General features: G+C 41.6%; 1 protein-coding gene across 13 annotated transcripts in view; it reads right to left on the reverse strand.

Moving 5' to 3' along the window:
* The window catches only part of DYNC1I2 (dynein cytoplasmic 1 intermediate chain 2), a 201,492-nt gene that overhangs the window by 104,795 nt on the left and 74,777 nt on the right, over positions 1 to 21,920 (reverse strand). For 5 of the 13 annotated variants that reach the window (XM_073633899.1, XM_073633903.1, XM_073633901.1 and 2 more), the window contains exons 6-8: positions 18,716 to 18,739; positions 3,303 to 3,362; positions 696 to 811 (exon numbers count right to left, since the gene is read on the reverse strand). In XM_073633899.1, the coding sequence (XP_073490000.1) occupies positions 696 to 811; positions 3,303 to 3,362; positions 18,716 to 18,739 (200 nt within the window). The remainder of the gene's footprint in view (positions 1 to 695; positions 812 to 3,302; positions 3,363 to 18,715; positions 18,740 to 21,920) is intronic. The other 8 variants (XM_073633908.1, XM_073633907.1, XM_073633906.1 and 5 more) reach the window with 2 other exon arrangements.

The following is a 21,920-nucleotide window of genomic DNA, read 5'->3' on the forward strand; positions in this document are numbered from 1 at the left end:
AACGTGACAGCTAGTACGGGCAACCTCTCTTTGTACTGCTGTCACAAAGAGGCAGCGGATCCCCGAGCGGCTGCAGGAGCAGGAACATGTTACGTGTTCCACCGTAAAAACGGGTGGAACATGTTCCCAAAAGTGAACTTATCCTTTAAAGATTTGAACAAAGCTGCTAAGAGCGTGCTAAATGCTTTGCAAAGCTTGCTTTACATACTGCTCCTATACAAGCTGAAGCCCTATGAAGGCCTTACAGCAGCTCTGATTGGGCCCGACCCCCGCCTAAGTGTTGCCTTGGAGTATGGACCAAAGACACTTTCAACAAGTACAGAAAACCTTGTGATCATGTTAGAAATGCAACGTCCTTGTCACTTTCTGTAATCTGAACTAAAAGCATGACCAATGTTATCTTCTTTCTACAAATTTATAATTCCCAATCCCTCAACCCCTATATAATTAGGGTGAAGAGGGTGTCCAGCCTCAAAACAACTAAGGCTCCCTCCATAAAAATAGTGGAATGAGTAAGCGTAGCCACCCTATGACAGGGATTATGTTATTTGCAGGATTACACTGTGAAAATATAGAAAATTCAACTCACTGTCATCTACCCCAAAGTGAATCCAATAACTTTGTACAGCTGAAAAAAAAAGGGACACGTTGACACAAGTAACATATTGGAACAACAATAAAAAGTCGTAACTTGCCTTCGTTTTGCTGGGTCAAGATTGGAGTCTGGGTTTCTTTTGTGTATGTGACTGTTTCTCGAGGAGGGAAATCCACTTGAGTGATTTTGGCCATGCCCAACTTCAAGGGGCCACGTCTGGAGAGAGTGAAACAGCAGGTTAGAACCCTCTGGCTTATTCTTAGTTACTAGATTCTAGAAAGGAAGAAGACATGGCTGAATCCAATACACTATAAGGGCCTCTTCACACTTGACTACATTTCTAATGCTTAACAAGCGCTCCTATAGCATTAGTATGGGTGTTAGGCTCGCGTTAATGAGCTTTAGTATGGGCATTAGACTGGCGCTTTACAAGCATTAATGACGCATTAAAAAATGCTCCCCAAACCCCCTATGGGCAGTATAGCGTTAAGATGTTTTAAAACCGCTCCACAAATGCCTATTCCATTACAGGAAATAAAATAATCTTAATGCCCTGCAACTGCCTGCCACAGCGTTTGCGAAGCGTTAACATAGACGTGAATGGGAGGCGTTAAAAGACTTCTAAGCCTCCCGACTCAACATGAGGCTTCAATTTTGAAGCGATGCAACACTAACGCTGAATGTTTCGATAGCATGAACAGCACTTTGTGCTGTCCATTGTATCGTTTGCATAGGCGTTTGAGGGGTGTTTCTAACGCCTCTCAAACGCCTGCTTTTAATGCCAGTGTGAACTTAGCCTAACAAGAATACATTATATACTATTAACAAACACAATATGAAGAAAAAGAAGTAACATAAAAATCTGAAAATATGTGCTGGTCTAGTTTTTAATACTAAGGCAGGCCATAGATGATGCGATTTTCTTTCCTGCAACCAGTCAGTGTTGATGGGGGAATCCCTCACGCAGAGCTATTGTGCTCTCCTGGTGAGAGTTGTTCGGGCGGGGTTGCGGGGAGCTGTTGCTGCCAGGAGAACACAGTGATTATTACTAGCGGGTACACACATGCCAAAAACAATCGGTTCGTCAGGAACCATCCGACTTTCGGCCCGTGTGCACAGTTCCATGACTGGCTTATGTCGATTGAACATGCTGGAAAACCAGCAACCAATCAGTGCTCACAGTCAATGGCTCCCACTGCTGTCAATCAAAATCAGCCAATCAGGAGAGAAAGGGGATGAGGCTGAACTGCAGCTCCGTGTCTGAATGGATACAGGGAGCCGCAGCTCAGCTTGAGTGCCCCCATAGCAAGCTGCTTGCTGTGGGGGCACTCAATAGGACGGAGGGGCCTGGAGCACCAAAGAGGTACCCGAGAAGAGGAGGATCGGGGCTGCTCTGTGCAAATCCACTGCAACAGAGCAGGTGAGTATAACATTTTTTTTTCTATAAAAATAACAAACAATAAACTTTACAATCTCTTTAAACCTGCATGTAATGTTTTGGAACAGTATGAAGTACTACTTTAAAAAAGGGACATTTACAAATAGCAACCAGGAATCTGTCTGTTAAAGGTAAGTGTTTTTTCGCCTTAATGCATCCTATGCATTAAGGTGAAAAAACACCTGGCAGTGACCGGCCCCCAGACCCCACGTTTTACTTACTTGAACCCTCAAACTTGTCCCATGGGGACGTGCCGTCTCTCGGCTAGGGGGTCCTCGGCTGTTGATTGGATAGATTGATAGCAGCGCAGCCACTGGCTCCTGCTGCTGTCAATCAAATCCAATGATGTGGCCGCTGGGGAGCGGGGCCGAGTCCTGCATTCGCCGTCTACGGACGCTGAATGCTGGACTCGTATGCGCACCTGCAAGGTAACCCCCCGGGAGAGTGCTTCTCCTAGGGGGTTATCTAATGTGGGGAGGAGCCGAGAGAGCCACCGAGGGACCTCAAAAGAGCAGGTTTGGGGCCATTCTGTGCAAAACGAGCTGCACAGTGGAGGAAAGTATGACATGTTTGTGATTTAAAAAAAAAAAAAAAGGAACCTTTAGTATCACTTTAAGCAAGTAAGTCATAGATTTAAAGTAAAGAAAATCGCTTGATTTCCCCTTTACAGTCTTGATGGGGGAATCCTTCCTGCTGCGCTATTGTATTCTGATAGTGGGAGGTTTCCCCGTCGTCAGAAAATAATGATCATTACTGGCAGTGATCGCAAGAGAAAAACCCAATGCGCTGGTTGTACTGAAGTCAATCGATATTTGGCAGATTCCGGTGAACTAGATGATTTTTGGTCTGTCTACGGCTGGCCTTAGTGTCAGTCAGTAGCGCAACCACTGCTAAATGACAGATTCCAGACCAGTTTCTGTTTGTAAACAAACAGGCCAGGGGATCCCGAGTGATGTCATTGACCAAACATGGTCAGACTCATTTTCAACCCAAAACCCCATCCTTATTTTTAAGCATTACAGACAGAAGCTGCTCGCACCCAAAATAATCTCATGATGCTTAGCAAGTGATGCTGAGTAGCCCAAAACAAATAAGAAAAGTGATGTACATGTGGAATGGGGTTATGTGTGCCGATACAAAAATACAGATAATAAAACCACTATCCTTTTAACTACAATAAGCTTATCTAAGGAAATGTCACTATTAGCTATGACAAGTACAAATCCAAAAGCAAAATGTAAAAGAACAGATAGAAAAAGATTGAAGTACCCCAGTTCATGGTCAGAGTGGAGCTGAAGAACTGATGGATCAGTGTCCCAATGCAGTGTCCTGATTGGTTGGCAGCATTAGCGGAAAAGGTCAAACGTTAGTTAAGCAAACAAACCAAACTTGTTAAATATTATACATAAGACAGTTAGCATGGGTTAGATGAGAACAGCTTCCAGTGGTTAGCAGCATAATGAAATAACATGTAGTAAAGACAAATACAATAAATATATAAATACATGTCAAAGAACATTCAGAGCTGATTTCTACTCAAAAAAAAAAAAAATGCTTTAGAAACATGGCCAACACCACCATTTTACTTGAACATAGTAAACCATTTTCACTAAAGTGAATCTGACCTGTACGGTAAGCGGGCTTGATCTATGGTTTACCCATGCAGAGCAAAAAAAATAAACGGTTCGCTTTAATTGCCCTGTTTCTGCAACACACTCACCATTTTTTTGCTCCCCCAATGCTCCATTCAGGTCCTGGGAGCAAAGAAAATATCTGACACTCCATATGACAATACTGGGCATGGGACTGGCACAGTTATAGTCACCATAAGAGTTATAAACTGACCGTGCAATCAACTTTAGGTTTACAAAACAATATAATATGAGGAGCTACCTAATCTAGCTAATCGATTTGTACCCAACCAGGCAAGCCCGCGAACTGCAAAGTTGTTGGTGGATCTAAAATGAGAATGTACAATCAAGACTGTCATGGGTTCTCAACCTGTGGGCCTCCAGCTGTTGTGAAACTACAAGTCCCATGAAGTATTGCAAGCCACAGTTACAAGCAGGACTCCCAAAAACAGAGGCATTATGGGACTTGTAGTTCTGTAAAAGCTGGAGGGCCACAGGTTGAGCACCCATACATGGAGAACTTTAAGGCCTATTCACACCAGATGCACAGTCCCAACACAGGGACAAGGCAAACTGCCCGATGTCCTACTTGTTTGGTTAACATCACTGTATTGGGGTGGTGTGCACTGAATAGAGTAGCACACTGAATTGCATTGGAATGTGATGAAGTAAATAAACATAAATGTCATTTTGTTAAAAGAAAAAAAAAAGTAAAAATGTGAAATGAACTGTAATCAGCTCATTGGCACTGCGTACTCCACAGCGCACACCAGAGGCCACATTAGAAAGCAGCTGCTGTTGTGAATAGGCTCCAACATAAAAATAATCCATAGCCGTGTAAACTAGAGCCTGAGCTACTCCTGGATTACATGGGAGACTTCTCTATGTGAACAACAGGTTATTATGTGCTGCTGGGCAGGGGGATTAAAGTGAACCCGTTGCTTTGCCCTTTAAAGCTGTATTAAATCCAAAACCAAAAATGTAATAAATTGCAAATAACCAATCATTAGCAGTGATGGCTGCATTAGTTTTTCTTTTTTTTTTAAGTCTTTTTTCACATGGTGATCTGGCCAGTAACACACCTCCTGTATTAGAGTGCCCCCACTCTGGATAAAGAAGCACAGGAGAACTTTTGGAGAGCAACGTTGTCAGTCTGGGAGGAGGAAAATGTTATATGTACTAGCAGATTTAGATACACTAACAAATTGAAACAGTTTTATTTTTGAGATAAAAGTTTTACATAAATAAATAAAAGCTGATAATTGTAAGCACCCCTGTCAGTGGTAAACGGTTTGTCCTAACCCTGTAACTACTACATTTGCAGGACAGCTTGTTGTTTAGAAAAACAAGGCTTTTCTAAATGCCATAGTAAGAGACAGATGGCACTATTCAAACTAAATTTACCCCCCCCCCAAAAAAAAAATAAAAATAAAAGAATCTTCTGTGCTCCACGTCCAGGTCACAAGCCAACTGCTTTTATACCCATACTACTGTAGGTTCTGTACGCATCCCTACTGGTCATGTTCATGGTTATAAACACTAGGACCTGCTATCAGTGGCGACTGGTGCTAAGCTTTTTTTTTTTGGTGGGGGGCAAACAAACACACACACCCCCCCGCAGGTGCGCACTTACCCCTCCAAGGTTGTGGCACTGCGGCTTTTTCAGCTTCTCCTCCCGGCCAACCTGATCCGCCTCCTGTCCAGATTGGCTGGGAGGGGAAGACGGAAGACAATAGCAAATATGTGCCTTTACAAGTGGGTGGGTTCGGGGGGCAATTTCCCCCCAGCCCAACTTTTTTCCAAGCCATTTAGAGCCTCAGGCTCTAATCATGTGGCTTGAAAAAAAAAAAAAAACTCATAGAAACCTACGAGTCCGGTGCCCGCATGCAAACTAAGAGGGGGGGGGGGCAGCACCCCTGATCGACCAGACACTCCAGCGTTCTATGCTGTTCTAGCCCATTCCAAGTCATTACTGCTCACATCCACCATCACAGGAGTGATTCAACCTCCCTCACATGCTCTCTCATCTGATGCTGTAGCTCTGAGCTCAGCGTTTGAGAGCTCACTTCTGTGATGGTAGAAGTGAGCAGTAAAGACTAGACCTCTCTTAGCAACATCTTGGGAATATTCCAATTAGGCTTCAGGAGGTATGTAAATGGCCTACACCTATATTTATCTTTAGTCAAATCTGCATCTCTTACCAGAATAGGCAGATTTTGGTAAAGGTGAACAAACCTTTTAATAAATAGGCCCCCTAAGTGTCTAGGTCACAGCCATGCACTTTTTATAGAACTGGCCTATAAAGAGAAGGGAGGCTTTGGGTAAATTTTATTGATGCTTACATTTTTTCAATGCTTACATTTTTTCTACATCTCTCTTAATACCACTCCAAATCAGATCATGTTTTGCACTCTAAAGGCACATCTGAGATGCTAGGTTCCAGTTCCTTTCCACCAGAAACATAGACTCACGTTGAAGGAATACCAGACATTGGGATGCAACAAACATGCCCTTTTATTATAGCATGAACAGCTCAAGACACCCTTCCCTTTACAGAGAAAGCACTGCAAAATGCATCAAAATTGTGTTCCTGCTGGCTATTCAATAAAAGAGAAAAATTTGCTGCATTCCTGTGTGCAGTTTTTATTTAACCTAAATCGCTATAACATTTTTTTTTTTTTTTTTACAAACTGCACTAATGTTACAAGATTATGGGGGTTTCTAAAGAAAAAAAACAGCAGAAGCTGTTTACCTTCATACCCTCTCTAACTGAACCTCCACATGGCGCATCTTTAGAAAACAGGCAGGGCAAGGGGTGGGTCACTCCTCTAACTTAAGCTGGCTATAGATGGATCGAATCTCGGCCAGTTCAGGAGGGAATGGCCAAGATTCGATCCATCTATGGGCAGGCTGGTTGTACTGAAGTCAATACATCAATTTACTTCAGTACAACCAGCCTGTCAGACTTTTTGCATGCAATTACTGCCAGCGGCTATCGCTGCTATCAGTAATCAATGTGTTCTGCCATCAGAGAAAACTCCCCACCGGCAGAACGCAATAGTACTGCAGGAGAGATTCACAGTCAGTGTTGATGGGGTAATAGAGCAATTTTCTTTCCTGCAACCCGTGGTTGCGGGAAAGAAAAAAATTGCACTATCTATGGCCTGCCTTAGGGGCCATTCACACTTTGCCTGCTGAATTTCCATTTTAATTTGAGTTGCAATGCACTTTACGTTAAGTTAAGTTAAAGTACATCATACCACATCTCAACGTGCACTGATGTGTGTCATGACATTTATTTCCACGGATTTCAAGGGAAAACCCATCTGGCAAAAAATTGTGACTTGGCGGTTATTCAGTTCCAAGAGTGGGTATTTTCATCTTGCGCTGCTACACTCTGCAGGTTATTTTTTTCCCCTGTAAACCAAGTAAGGATAGCCTGCTAAACGTGTAAAGAAGTCCGCAGCGTTACATGCTGGCTGCGAATCAATAAACATCAAAATGTCTATGTACAATATTTCACATTTATCAGATTGAAATAAAATAATAACTTTTTATTTGAATAGAATAAAGAACAAAAATATATTGAAAACAAATGTAAACATTCTATAAAAAAAGTATGAAAATATATACAAAACATATGTGCAACTGCCTCCACACTGGAGCTTAGCTTTGTGTTAAGCCAAAGCATTCCGTGTGGTACAAGGAATCCTTGAGAATATGGACTTCTGATTCCAAACATACCTAAAATGTGGCATTTACACAGGAACTGTGAAAGGTGTTTTTTTGACCGAAGAAGACCTCCATTGCAAGACTACCTGTGTTATTTACAGTCTTTCACATACTGGGATCTCAGCTCTCAGGAGACACCATAGAGAACCAGTTATGATGTCACAGTTTGATAATCCTAAGCAAAAAAAGTCACGTAATTTCTAATTTTACAAACTCCAGCTTTGCAACAATCAGGCTGGTTGTGTAACTCACTGCAGCTGTCCAGCTTAGGAATCAGCATATTTAAGACATTTTTGAAAAACAGGAATATGAGAGAAGACCGCGTCTTTTTTCCCCAGATGGTATCAAGGGACGCATTTCGAAATTAATCACTTTTGCCTGTGCTTACAAAACAGTTTATGTTAATGCAGATGGGAGTTATGCATGATGGTGCTGAAAAGTCCTTATTAACAAGCGTCTGGATAGCCACAGTATACTGGGGGATTCTAAGGTAATAAAACAGCTTTCGACTATGTCTGAACAAACATGACTATAAAAAAAAAAAAAAAAAAAAAAAAAAAAAACATTTTTAATAAATGATTTTAGCAAATGGCTGCAATATAACAAAGAGTGAAAAATATAAGGGGGTCTGAATACTTTCTGTCCCCACTGTACTAAAGATACAGAAAACATGGGCATGGGTGATCTACCCCAGAATTGTCGTTGTCTCATAAAAGTCATTCCTACTGAAGAGTTTGAAGCAAAAAAAAAAAAAAAAAGGGGCAGCTCCATATTTTCACTTTTTTGGTTACATAGCCTATCTCTTTTGGTGCAAACATAGGGCAGCTCTGAGCGTTCGTTCTCTTGTTTATCAACAGAAGGTGCCTGTTGAGAATGTTGGAAGGAAGATTTACAAACGCGTAAAATAGAATTTTTAAAATTTGCCATGCTTATAGAAGATGATATATGTGTAAGCCAACAGTGCTGAATCATGTGATATTACATTATATTAAAAAGTTAGTAAAACTGGAGTTGCCTCCTTACTGCTGCTAGGCCTTTAAAACAAATTTTCACCAGGGCTTAAGGTGTATGGGTTAGATATGAGAATATATATATATAGATAGATATATATAGATATATAGATATATATATATATATATATATCTATATATCTATATAGAGAGAGAGAGAGAGAGAGAGAGAGAGAGAGAGAGAGAGAGAGAGAGAGAGATCTCTATATATACATGTATATATACACACACACACATTATATATATATATATATACACATATATACATACATACACTGTATTTATTGGAGTATAACACTCACTTTTTCACCCTGAAAATCGGGTGCAAATAGCGTGTTATACGCCAATACTTCAATTTTAGCTGCCTGGGAGGGGACAGAGAGGGGGGCGGGACGAGCGTCATCAGATTACATACAGTGAGAATCTCCTGTTTACTTGGCAGCCTCTGTAATAGGAAGTCCCGTCTCCTGGGTCGCCATTGGACCACTGTTCTGTCTATCATAGGAGATTCTCACTGTATGTAATCTGTCGGCGCTCGTCCCGCCCCCCTCCCTGTCTCCTCTGGGCTGCAGATGGGCATCGATCAGGCTGCACTGATGGCAATGGTGAGGCTGCTGCATTGATGTGGACTGATGAGGCTGCAGATGGACAATGATCAGGCTGCAGATGGGCACTGACCCTTATTTGCTTCAAAGTTCCTCATTTTAAATTTAAGTTTTTTTTTTACCTGAAACTTCCCTCCCTTAAAATGAATGTGCATGTTAAACGCCGATAAATATGGTGTGTATGTGTGTGTATGTGTATGTGTATATATATATATATATATATATATATATATATATATATATATATAAAATTTAGCACCGGGTTCCCAACGAACATGCGATGCGCTCCGGGAGAGAGGCGGCCCGCTTCCGTCCGTGCTCCGGTCCCGAGGCGAGCGGCACTAAGCGCCGGCCCCCGCCCCGGCGAAGGGGTGGTGGGGGGTTGGCTATCCCAGGCCAATATAATATATTTATATATTATCTCTATGGTTTTCTACTATTTTTTACAAATAAATATCTGAAAAGTGTGTGCGCCGTGCATTTGTATTCCATCCCCCTGAGTTAACACTATGAAGATCTGCCTTTCGCTACAAATTACAGCTGCAAGTCCTTTTGGATATGTCTCTACCAGCTTTGTACATCTAGGAGATTAACATTTTTGCCCATTCTTCTTTGCAAAACCTCTGTCAGACTGGATGGAGAGCGTCTGAACAGCAATTTTCAGATCCTGCCTCAGATTTTCAATTGGATTTAGGTCTGAACTTGGGCTATTCGAACACATGAATATGCTTTGATCTAAACCATTCCATTGTAGCTCTGGCTGTATGTTTAGGGTCGTTGTCCTGCTGGAAGGTGAACCTCCGCCCCAGTCTCAAGTCTTTTGCAGACTCTAACAGGTTTTCTTCTAAAATTGCCCTGTATTTGGCTCCATCCATCTTCTCATCAACTCTGACCAGCTTCCCTGTCCCTGCTGAAAAAAAAGCATCCCCACAACATGATGCTGCCACCACCATGTTTCACAGTAGGGATGGTGTGTTCAGTGTTCGTTTTCCACCACACATACTATGTGTTTTGTTTTTAGGCCAAAAAGTTCAATTTTGTTCTCATCTGACCAGAGCACCTTCTTCCACACATTTACTGTGTCCCCTACATGGCTTCTTGCAAACTGCAAACGGGACTTCTTACAGCTTTCTTTCTTTTAACAATGGGTTTCTTCTTGCCATAGTTGTCCGGTGGACAGATTCTCCCACCTGAGAATGTGTGTGAATGAACTGGCTGGCTGCTGGGTGTGTATATGTGTCACCAAGGTTTCTCACCTACACATGGTGAGGTGATTCTAAGGTATATGGATTGCCATGAAGAACAACAAACATTTGATTTTCTCTGGGTCCTGGAGCTTTGAAAAGTTTTGGGTGGGCCTTATTATTAGATTTAGCTGGTCTTTCTATATGCGAGCTGTGGGAACCTGCTGCTGTGTGAAAAGGCTGAACAGAACACCAAAAGATACTGAGCTACTTGTCTGTTTGGGGAACCCATTAGGGGGTCCCCAGGTAGACAGAAATTGATGTGACGCGAGTTTAGTTAGTGGCTCAGACGAGCAGATGTTTTGTTAGTTTTATGCAAAGGACTTTATGTACAAAGCACTCCTGCCTTACAAGCAATAGACTTAAGCAGGCCATACACGAATTTCGAACGAATTTTCTTTCAAAATCAGAAAGTTCGTTTTTTTTTTGTGATCCGATAATGCCACCATTGATTTTCGAAATTCGGCCGACCAAGCCTTCAATTTCACCTCATGTTGCTACAGAAAAGAATTTTCTTGGCCGGGAATCTTCTTTTCTCTCCGTAAATTTTCTTTTCTTATTACATTTCTCGCACGATTCTCCCATCATTGATTAGAAAATCGTTTTTCTAAAAATTTCCAACATGTCCGATTCCTCAAATTTGATTGCCGCACGAAAATCGGCCGTTGTTGCAGCCCACTAATGGTGCGAAATTCATACGAAAATTCTTTCATACGATTTTCGAAAGAAAATTCTTACGAAATTCGAACCGTGTATGGCCGGCATTAGGCTGTATAATGCTTGATGCTGTCCGCCTATCTTTTACACACACAAATATATTTAGTTTAGAGCTAGGAATCACATTTATCAGAGTTGCCTTGACATGGCAGCATGACTGTCACATATTGGCAAATGCATACAACTAAAACTTTTTTTTTTTTTTTATAGGTCTTTGGTTAGGTCTATTTTGCAAACTAGATTGAAAAAGTGTGCTGGGGACCGCTTTTAACACACACACACACTATATATATATATATATATATATATATATATATATATATATATATATATATATATATATATATATATATATATATACACACACACACACACCTTGAAAAAGTATTCATACCCCTTGAAATTTCCCACATTTTGTCATGTTACAACCAAAAACGTAAATGTATTTTATTGGGATCTTATGTGATAGACCAACACAAAGTTACACATAATTGTGCAGTGAAAGGAAAATGATAAAGGGTTTTCATTTTTTTTTACAAATAAACATGTGAAAAGTGTGGCGTGCATTTGTATTCAGCCCCCTTTACTCTGATATTCCTAACTAAAATCTAGTGGAACTATTTGCCTTCAGAAGTCACCTAATTAGTAAATAGAGTCCACCTGTGTGTAATTTAAAGTGGATGTAAACCAGATTCATGAAATTTGAGCTGGGCACATATATCTGCAGTGTTTTCTAATCTCTATTCAAAGCACTATGTCCCGTGGCTGTCTCCTGCTCCGTTCTTCTGTTATCAGCATGACAAGTTTCTCTAAGGTTCTCTAACAAACCTCTGAGGGAGTCACAGAACAGAACAGCTGCATTTATACTGAGATTAAATTACACACAGGTGGACTCTATTTACTAATTTGAAGTCTGAAGGCAATTGGTTTCACTAGATTTTAGTTAGGGGTATCAGAGTAGAGGGGGCTGAATACAAATGCACGCCACACTTTTCACATATTTATTTGTAAAACATTTTGAAAACCATTTATCATTTTCCTTCCACTTCACAATTATGTGCCACTTTGTGTTGGTCTATCACATAAATTCCCAATAAAATACATTTACGTTTTTGGGTGTAACATGAAAAATGTGGAAAATGTCAAGGGGTATGAATACTTTTCAAGGCACATACATACATACACACATATATATATATATATATTTAATTTTAATACATACACACAGTAAAACCTTGGATTGCGAGCATAATTTGTTCCGGAAACATGCTTGTAATCCGAAGCACTTGTATATCAAAGCAAATTTCCCCATAAGAAATGATGGAAACTCAGATGATTCGTTCCACAACCATTTATTCATAAATCCTTCAGTTTATAGTCCATATAAAAAAAAATTCGATTATAGCAATGTGATGGACTGTGTAACCATAAAATGTCCATCCACAAATGGCAGCCTCCACAAGGGGATTAGAAGCAAAAGCCAGCAGTAGCTACAGAGTAGAAAAGAAAAGAGAGGCGCCTCCAAGTGTAGCAATACGGTTACATTTAATTAAGGTACAACATTTAGCAACTCACATGGTTGATGATTAAAAGGAGGCACATCTAAGTATGCAGGCAACCAAGGTAAAACGGTCCACATAGACCATCCCCTGCACCGCCGACTCTCACCACTCTGTCTGCAATCATGACTGGGAAGACTACCCTGCAGTAGAGCGATCTGAAAGCGAGGCTAGAAGCGCTTGTGGAGCGCGGCGTGGAATGGACGACATAGATGGCAGTGCAGAGGATGTGATGCCTGCATAACTTGGATGCGCCTGTTTTAATCATCAACCATGAGAGTTGCTAAATGTTGGACCTTCATTAAATGTAACCATAATGCTACACTTAGAGGCTCCTCTCTTCTCTTTTATACTTAGTTGTGACATGACGCTACTTGTATATCAAGCCATCATTTGTATATCAAGTCTAAATTTATAAAAACGCTTTGGAAAACACTCTCAATCCAAGGTTTTACTATCTCTCTCTCTCTAGATCGAGAGAGAGAGAGAGAGAGAGAGAGAGAGAGAGAGAGAGAGAGAGAGAGAGAGAGAGAGAGAGAGAGAGAGAGAGAGAGAACGAACGAGAGAGAGAGAATCATCCATCTGACATACACATACATGTGTGTTTTACATTTGTCTGGCATTTTTCATTAGCCAGTTATTCAAGCAAAACGTATATGTCTGTTCATATTGCATTCACTGAGGATACAAAAAGCACAGCAATTGTGATACAGCAGACCCTCTGTGATGTATTGAGGTCTGTCACAGCACTGAAGTGAATGCTGTAATCTGTTTCTCATCCACTGTGAGATCCGATCCCTCTGTAGCATGTGATCCTAAGCAGGACCCGTACATGCTCGGTGTGAATGATCAGTATCTGGTAACATTGCCCACAGCAGAAAACATGTGCAGGAAATGGTACTATTGCTACAGGAAGAAGGCTAACACATCGGTTCTTTGGTAAGGAAGCAATCTGCATTTCCACTGGGATGTGGTACTGATAGTCTTGCCAAGATGTGACACGGCTGTAATTATGGGTTAATCACAGCCTTAGGCTCAGATGTGTCAATTCATGTGAAACCCACCATACATCTAATATAAATTCAGCAGCCCAGCAGAATTGGGCAGGCCTGCTTAACCCCCATGCTCTGCAATGGCGGCTCCAGTCTTTTTATGTACTGGAAGTGGGTGAGGGGTGACATTACAAACTAACCTCTTGCACTGATGTGTCACACAATCCATATTTCAATCTACATCACTCGGCTGTATCCAGCAATTAGAGATTTGACACAATTCCAGCTTGCTGCCCACCTATGTGATTCTAGTCCAGTCATAATTAATTTACCCTTTAAGCTTCAAATGCACATTAAAGTGGAATTTGCTTAAACTGTGCCCACAAGAGAATTGCCTGCAGTGGTGAGAATGTGACTTTTAAATGATGCCAGTTCTACTTGTGGGCATAGATGAAATACAGTTGGCCAGAGTCAACAAACAAATGGTTAGTTATAATTGAACTTCTAAGCAACTTCACTATAAGGCAAGCTAATTGCACGCTGACAGAAGCAAAGTAAATGAGATCTCATGTAACCACTCTTAATATCATAATTTGCAGACCTCTTAAGAAGCCGTATTCTATTTTTTTTTTTTAAAGTAGGAGCTTGCACTGTGCAGTTTTTGCAGGCCTGTGGCTTCCCCGCTTTCTGGTTTGCCCAACTACTGAACTCTTCTGAACAGGCAAAACTCCTCACTTCCTGGTAAGTGTCAAATTTAGCTCACGTCCTCCTGCCCTCCCAAATTCCTATTGGCTCATCACTATGATGGACTGCCTTCCTGCCCAATAAAAATACGAGTGAGGGGGGGTGGACAAGTTTCAGGACTATAAAAGGTAGTGGCGGCATTTTGCCCATTCAGAATAGCCTGGCCTTAGCCTGTAAAAATATACACATTAATGGGCTCAATTCACTAAAGGATGTCATATGCAATATTTGGGTCATGTGACACATTTTCCCCCAACTATCGCATGTGATATTAAAAACGTCAATTCACTATCCGTTTATGCAGTATTTACCTCAAAAAACAAAACTCTTTGTAAATACTGCATAAACAGTGTTAAAGTCAATTCACTAGAGTAATTAAACACAAATGCGTTAAATAAGTAGTGGTCCAGGCAGGCGATAATAAAAGTGGTTCTAAAGGCTCAACGTTTTTTGTTTTTTTTTTAAATCTCCTTTTTGCAGCAGCCCCCCCTCCCCCCCCCGATACTTACCTGATCCCCATCTCGATCCAGCCATGTGCATAAGAGTCTTGGCTCCCCGGGGACTCTCCCTCCTCATTGGCTGAGACAGCAGCGGGAACCATTGGCTCCCATTGCTGTCAATTACAGCCAGTGAGCCAATGAGGAGAGAGAGGGGGCAGGTCTGGGCCATGGCTGTGTGCGTGAATGGACATGCTGCTCGGGAACAAGCCTGCTTGAGTGCTCCCATTGCAAGCGGCTTACTCTGGGGGCACTCGGCAGGAGAGAGGGGCCAAGAGTGCTGGCGAGGGACCTGAGAAGAGGAGGATCCAGGCTGCTTCCGCTCATTTGTCTCCACCCACACTCCAATGCAACATTTGGCACCTTTCAGGGAGGAGCAGATACCTGTATTTGACAGGAATCCTGTCCTCAATCCCAGGTGTCCGGGCCGTGATGCATTATGTCACAGCTCGGCTCCCTCCACCACCGGGCCAGTAGGAGAGCGCAGTGGTGCCACGCGCATGCACAGTAGGGACCAGGCGTGAAGCTGTAATGCTACACTGCCAGGTTCCCTTACCGCAATGGCAGTTGCAGCACCTGACAGCTGATGGAAACATCAGCTGCGCTGCTCACTTCGCTGGACTCCAGGACAGGTAAGAGTCCTATTATTAAAAGTCAGCAGCTGCACATGTATATGTAGCTGCTGGCTTTTAATTTTTGCAGGGGTGGGCGGACCTCCTCTTTAAGGAATGTATAACATTTGTTTGGTAAGAAGTAAGGATGAGCTCCGGCGTGTTCGCATGGCGCACGTGCCGAGCCCGCCAGGAAGTCGGCACGGCGCTGCGCTAATCACAGGTAGGGAGACATTTGCCGATCTCTGCAGCTGCACATCGGGAAATGTCTCACTGCTTGTGATTAGCACTGCGCCGTGCCGACTTCCTGGCGGGCTCTGCACGTGCAGCATGCAAACATGCCGGAGCTCATCCTTAGTAAGGAGGGGGACAGGGCATGGAAGTGTTTAAAAAAGCACCATCTGTTCTACAAGATCCAGGACATTTTCCTCCAAACTCTCTGCCATTGCTCCTTCTGCAAGGTCCCTCAGAACTGTCCACTGGAAAAAAATAATGCCCGTTGGATATGAGGTCATGTGATGAAAAACTACTCGGTTTCATGAGGTGCACACTTCGAAGGAATAACCCATGCCTCATTTTATGATATTTTGACGAATGGCAAAAAAAAATTTGGAAAAACGATATGCGCTATTTTGTCGCTAACCTTAAAGTGCTAACTATCGTTTCACGCTCACGCCCACGCCCACCATTCTGTTTAAAAGCAAACATATTGTAGTTTACAATTTCTTAGATGTGATGGCTAGTTAAATTTTTTTTAGGATTTCTTTCTTCTATTTTAATCTAGTGATCCAGCCAATAAGTCTGTTGTTTTTCAGGACAACAAGCTCTCAAGCAGTTAGAGGGATGAGACAAACCATTTACCACTGACGGGGGTGATTAAATGATTATCTTTTAATTATTCATGTAAAACTTTTATCCCAAAAGGAAAAAAACTGTTTGCTGTAAATGATTATACAGTATTAGCTGGAGCGTGGCTTCAATTTGTTAGGCCATTTAAATCTGTTAGTACAGCCAACACTATCGTCTCCGCAGGACGGACAATGCTGCTGTCCAAATCTGCCCTCTGTGCTTATTTATCCAGAGTGGGGGCAGACAGGAGGTGTGTTACTGGCCAGATCACCAGGTGAAAACAGGGGGGAAAAAAGCCTTAAAAAAAAAAAAGGGAAAAGAAAACTAAGGCAGCCACTACATCTAAGAATCGGTAAGTTGCAATATAATTACATTTTTGGTTTGGAATACCGCTTTAAAGTGATATTAAAGGCAATTATAAAAAAACAAAAACAAATCATACTTACCTGCTCTGTGCAGTAGTTTTGCACAGAGCAGCCCAAATAATCCACTTCCTGGGCCCCCCCGCCGGCACTCCTGGCCCCTCCCCCTCACTTTAATCACTTCCCGACCACTTACCTTACGTATACTGCGGCAAGGCAGCTCTATTACGCAAAATCACATACCTGTACGTGATTTTGGTAATAGCAACTGGAGACCGCGTGTCGCCGAAGCCGTGATTGCATGCCGATTGGCCACAGGGCAACCAATCAGCGGGCCCAGCTGGCGCAATGTTCGCCGGCCACCCGCGATCGTTCCCCGCAGAGACTGAACAGCAGTCTGCCGATGTTAGGCATGGACACTCTGATCTAGTGTTCCTGCTAATCAGGAACACAGATCAGAGTGTCCATGCAATGAGCCCATCCCCCCCACACAGTTAGAAACAAACTGAGGAAATACAGTTAACCCATCGATTGCCCGTGATGTTAACCCCCTTCCCTGCCAGTGTCATTTATACAGTGTCAATAGATATTTTTAGCACTGATCACTGTAATAATGTCACTGGTTCCCAAAAAAGTTATAGCGTCTACAAAATATGGGATAGATTTATGGCATTTTTTTTTTACTAGCAATGGCGGTGATCAGTGATTTTTAGCGGGACTGCGACATTGCGGCGGACAGATTGGACACGTGACACTTTTTTGGAACCAGTGACATTATTACAGTGATCAGAGCTAAAAATATCCAATGATCACTGTATAAATGACACTGGCAGGGAAGGGGTTAACACTAGGGGGCGATCAAGGGGTTAAGTGTGTCCTAGGGAGGCATTTCTAACTGCGGGGGGAGTGTACTGACAGGGAGGACAGAGAGATCGCTGTCCCTAATCACTAGGAACAGACGATCACACTGTACTCCCCTGACAGAAACGGGGATCTGCTTTGTTGTTATTGACATATCCCCATTCTGCCTTTCTTTCCAGCAATCGCGGGTGGCCGGCGGACATTGATTTCGCCAGACCCGTGCGCCGTTACCAGTTGCACAGACTGACATACAGGTATGTCGGTTTGCGCAGCCGAGCCGCCTTGCCGCAGTATATGTGTGGAAGGCGGCCGGCAAGTGGTTAAACAAAAATCACAGTAGACATGATGGCCTCTAACTGAAAACACAAACCAGTGCACCCCCCCCCCAATCATCCTTTAAAAAAAAACAAACAGTTCCCCTCCAGAAAGCGACTTGCTGGGGGGAGGTGCTTGGAAGGCAGGAGGCAGAAGCACCAGTCGGGGACCCCAGAAGAGAATCAGGGCTGCTCTGTGCAAAACCATTGCACAGAGCAGATAAGCTTGATACGTTTGTTAAAAAAACAAAAAAAAACAAAAAAAAAAACAAAACACACACACAAACAAAATCACTTTAAGGAACTAAAATTGTTAACAAAATCTCACTTGTTGATACCGATATCAAATGGATCTTTTATACCCCTCCCCTTTTTTTAAAAGCAGAACTATTCTTTACAGCTGTGGAAGCTGCCATCTTAGCCTTTGTTTGATCTGCAGCTGCCATGGTGCTGCACATGTGATCACTTATGACACCGGCCATTTGATGATTTGACATCTCGGTTGAGAGCACAAGCAACCGTGACAGTCATCATTCACAGAAGCCTTGAATGTAACAATTTTAACCAAATGGCTAAATCGGGTTTAGATCTGCTTTGTCATATAACCATCATTAGTATGCAGCAGTTTGAAAAGTAGATGTTCTATCTTGGTACTTACTAGATACCTAAGGCCTGGGTCACACTGATGCGATTTCAGATGTGACTTGGATCGCATGGAATCACATGACAATGGAAATAACATTGTGTCCTATGGTCCCCATTCACATCAATGCAGCGCAGCTGCAAATCTACAATGACAAAGGGTCCTGTGCTACTGTGATTTGTTTGTTACTGATCAGCAACTGGTGGTGCAGAGTCTTTATTAATATTCTTATATTAGCTTTCTTTTAGAAGACATCTATATACATGAACTCTAAAGCATGTTTTAAGAAAATAAAAAGATATATGCTTTACTTCTTGGTAACTGCACTTCTGGAACTGTAAAACAAGCACATGCAGGAAGTTAATACACATCACAGGTCACCACAATGTTAGATAGGATTACGAAGTACCTTCCATTGGCTAAACTAGGAAAAACGTGCTCAAAACTAAACTTTAACTCACCTAACCTAGTACTGTCATTGCGCACGTTTTAGAGATTTAAAATGGTAAAGATTATTAAATACGCAAATTTCAAAACTAACAAAGCCAAACAATGGAAGGTACCTTACAGACAGTTAGTAAAATTAGTAACAGAATTGTTAAAAACATTTATTATAATTTGTAGGCACTGCTTTGTAATTTATAACAATGTGCATGTTGTAATTCAAATAGAAGTCAACAAATATCTCGGGGTTCTCCGCTAAAAAACATGCAGGTCCTTTGTGAAAGAAAAACTGCGGAAAGATCTGTTAAACACTCAGAATGAGATATTTGGATTAGAATGTAATGTCACTAAAAACCAATACTATGCAGATAACTGGTGTGGGGTTTAGGTGTGCAACCCATCTCTGGCCAGGACCAGCAGAAGACTGGATCTGCTCAATATCACAAAGTGAATTCAATGTAATAAAGAAATATAAGAACAGTGAAAGCCATGAAGTGCAGCTCCCCAATCCAAATTTCAGGTGTTCAGAAAGAGCAAAGCTTCAGCACTTTATCAAAGAAAAAGCCTACACCTGCACATTCCTATTGGCAAGGGAGGCAACCAATCAGAATGATGGACCAATTGAAATGCGTAGGTCTTAGAGGCATGGTCTGAAAATACCTGTGACAGAGGAGGCATTGCCTGACATTTGGGCAAAACAGAGAACACCAAACGTTTCTGCAGGTGCCTCTGGGTGCCAGCATGTCATAGTTCTCAGCAACTTCTAATATTTTACACATGTGAGTGAAATGAAATTACATCTGATTGGCAGTTGGTTTCACACACACACCAATTTTTTAAAATTTTTTTTATTGGTTTTCTGTGGCGTGGCTAGTTTTGACAGGTACCTCCTCCCACTTCCGCTCAGATTTTCTAGGACGGTGATTTGAGCAGCAGTTCACCCCCCCACGCTTCTTTCTGGAACATGTCACCGGTCCCAGAACGCTGTGGGACCATTCACAATGCGCAGTAGGAAGCCGGCTGTGAAGCCACAAGCTATCACAGCCAGCTTCCCAAACGAAAGATGCCGGTACTGGGAACCTGGAGGGAGAGAGTATCACCGCTCCAGGTGGGTCAGATCAAGGTAAAAGGTATCTCCTTCAGTCTAGAAGTCCAGGTGCTGGCAATGCTATGGCAGTTAGACAAAGAAATTCTGGACAGACGCACTCCAAAAATATTTGCCTTTATTCAATAAGGCGTCATCCAAAATACAGGTCACAGTAAAATGGAACAAAGCTTATGCGTTTGGAGTGCTTAGTCATAGCTATGACTATTTTTAGAATGCAAGTGAGTGAATCGCATGCTGTACCATATCCAGTCATGTGAGTATTTTATTTTTTGCTCCCAATAGTTGAACAGGGTTCAATTGAGGTATGTATTGCTAGGCAAGGGGTATTAACACAAGCCTGTAACTCTTCTATGCATGGAAAAATCATAGGCTCGCATTAAAAGGTAACCTGTCATGAGAGACATACAAGAAATAAAAAAGCACACAGATATAAACAATACTCACCACAATGGCAAATCATTCTCAGTCATATTATCACAAATCACGTAAATTAAATTTTACCAATAAAATGGTCAATACTTTGCAATTTTCCACCAAGTTTGTTTCTGAGATATTTATACAGGCCAGCAGGTCATATTGAAAAGAAGGACTGTCATACCATATGATATCATTCAACCATTTTTTTTTTTTTTTTTTTACAGATTTTTTTTTTTTTTTTTTAATAAGGATGGACTTTAACAATACCACATCATGTAATGTTTTTCGGTTAAAAGTAAATTTTATGAAAACAAAAAATATTTAAAGGATTAGGAGCATAATACACCTATATTTCTATATTTAGGGTTTGACATGTAACATGCTCCTTTTCCTCCCACCTCCCTCTCTGTGACAGCGGGCAGGGGATCTTGTCCCAGCACCCGCTGTCACAATTTGCTGGTGAGCGCTCTCGCAGTCCACTGACTGTTCCTGCAAATCAGTAACTGCCTGCCCTCATTGGAGATACAGGAAACAGTATACTGAGAGGCTGTAGGATCTCGAGCATTGCATCCACGGATCTGCTGATCACGGGTGAAATGCTTTACAAGCTGCAATGTAAAAAAATAATGCACTTTTTTTACCTGCAAAAAGATGTGCATTTATTTTTAATTTTTTTTTACAAAAGATGAACTTAGTCTTTAAAAAATATAATGTAAATGTTACTTCACAGATAAACAATATACAGTTTTCCTCACTAGTCAGCTATTAATATATTGTTACATATTGCTATACATTCATATAGAATCTGCTGATACTTCAGTGGAGTGAGGATAATAACATGTTTCATAGGTATAAGATTGTTTCTTCAGGAGGCCTCAGAGATATCTTGTGACTGGTTTCTACAGATACATCAAAGACAGAACTGCAAAACCTTGTGGGTGCATAACACAGGGGCATATAGTTGTGCAGAAACCACAATAATTCCTATATGGTTTAAGTAGAATTGTAGCCAGGCTATGGACATTTAAATATTTACATATTCTTGAAAGCAGTAAAATATGCTTTGAAAAAAAAGCGTCACCAACCTCTGTAGCTACAGATACTATGGAGCTGCTCTATATTTACATTAGAGATGTCAAGACAGAGCTGGGAGAGGGCAGCAAAATAAGCTATTGATATAAAATGAACATTTTTGCTGTAAACCTTAAGGATGAATTGTTCTAGAATGCCTGCAGCTACAGAGGACAGTGAAGGTTTTTAAAGGTAATTTACTGTAATTTACTGCTGGTTAAGAATACCATATATAGCCTGGTCACTGTGTTTAAAGGATAGGTTCAACTTTTTTAAAAAAAATATAAAAAGGCACATCTTTTTGCAGGTGAAAAAATAAATAAAATACAGTATGTGCATTTATTTATTTTTGTTGCTAGGAGCCTGTAAAGCATTGCACCCGCGATCAGCAGATTGCAGAAGCCAAGCAGCACTCCTACAGACTTGTCAGTGTATCTGTCTGCTTGTACCTCATATGGACAGGCAGTTACACACTG

Source organism: Aquarana catesbeiana, linkage group LG06 (assembly GCF_042186555.1).
Source record: "Aquarana catesbeiana isolate 2022-GZ linkage group LG06, ASM4218655v1, whole genome shotgun sequence".
NCBI lineage: Eukaryota > Metazoa > Chordata > Amphibia > Anura > Ranidae > Aquarana > Aquarana catesbeiana.